Below are 1,479 nucleotides of genomic sequence, written 5' to 3' on the forward strand. Positions count from 1 at the left end.
ATATATACGCCCGAGTGCACGCACACAAACACACACACACATGAGTTTCTGCTCTTGAAATGAAATCCAAAAATGAAACAAAAAAAGAATAATGAAAAAAATAATAATAATAACATACTAATGTAAATTGACAGCTTCCATTTCTCTGTTTTGTTTCATCGTTATTACAAGCAGTAAGATAACTTATAATTAGGCTACAAGACACAATTATAGAAAATAAAACTGAGAAAATGTAAAATAACAAATGAATACGTAAGGAAAAGGAAAGCGAACAATGTTAAAACAATGGCTTCCATTTCAGTTTCAGAGATTTGTTTATTCCGAATAACATTAATAATAATAATAATAATAACAATAATAATAATAATAGTAGTAGAAGTAGTAATAATGTGACTATGTTGACAACGACAATAATGGTGATGATGATGATGATAAGAACAATAATACAAAATGAGTGAAGTAGATATTTAATAATGTTTAAGAGGATGTCGACCTTAAGAGTGTCTGCATCCTCTTCAGGTCTCAATGTGACACGTATGTTTCTTGACATTGAATAGATGCCGTTCTAGTTATGAATATATGACACTGACCATTTGATCGGCGTTGGGGTGGAGTTTGTGTATTAGAGAGTTTTATAAAATGATCAGCCATCACGAAGTTTATGCATCTAATTGACAATCGTCTGCTATAAGCAATTTTTTGTTTGTTTGTTTTGCTCAATTATTTTTATACGATTCATATCTTTTCTTTCGCGTGTCAACAATTATTTTTTTTTGTATCAAACATGTCTTACCGCTGGATAATTATTTTCCAACGATTAGTTATTGAGGTATGTATATTCTGTGTCTTTTATTTAGCTATGGCATTTGAAAATTATTCAACTTAATGCTTTAAAACTCATCCATATATCTTTTAAAAACACAGTACTTGTTTTCGAGAATGTTATTTATTTACTTCTGCTTGTTCTTTAATTCAGTTTATTTAAATCGTTTTTTTTTAACATTTTGATGTATAAAATTTCAAATCAACAATGCTTTTAATGAATTGCTTGAGACCTAACTCTTTTTGGAGTCCTGGCGGAGCTGCTGTACTTGAAGTGTAACTGATTCCCTGCCAGACACAGATGACTCCCAGGTTTCCGCTAATGAGTTAACCGTTCATTGCTTGGTGTTTTCCATTTTCCTATTCACTCCCCGCTGTCCTCTTCTCTTTCTTTCCTATTCTGCACTTATTGTTCGCTTCTCAACCACGTGTTTCTGGTTCAGTCGTATTGTGCAGCACCTTGGGCAAGTGACTTCGAATATACCTTCCAGCCGTCTTCTGATCGGATTTAGGAGATGGAAACTGTGTAGAAGCCGGGCCGCTATATATATATATATATATATATATATATATTTACACATAAATTATATATAAATATACATACACGTGCATATGTATGTATGTATGTATGTATGTATGTATGCATGCATGTACATA

General features: G+C 31.9%; 1 protein-coding gene across 3 annotated transcripts in view; it reads left to right on the forward strand.

Moving 5' to 3' along the window:
• The first annotated feature begins 603 nt into the window (after positions 1-603).
• The window catches only part of LOC106880385 (uncharacterized), a 103,173-nt gene continuing 102,297 nt past the window's right edge, over positions 604-1,479 (forward strand). For all 3 annotated transcript variants that reach the window (XM_014930296.2, XM_052972366.1, XM_052972367.1), the window contains exon 1: positions 604-829. In XM_014930296.2, the coding sequence (XP_014785782.1) occupies positions 785-829 (45 nt within the window). In that variant the 5' untranslated portion in view covers positions 604-784. The remainder of the gene's footprint in view (positions 830-1,479) is intronic.

Source organism: Octopus bimaculoides, chromosome 13, assembly GCF_001194135.2.
Source record: "Octopus bimaculoides isolate UCB-OBI-ISO-001 chromosome 13, ASM119413v2, whole genome shotgun sequence".
In the NCBI taxonomy this organism is placed as follows: Eukaryota; Metazoa; Mollusca; class Cephalopoda; order Octopoda; family Octopodidae; genus Octopus; species Octopus bimaculoides.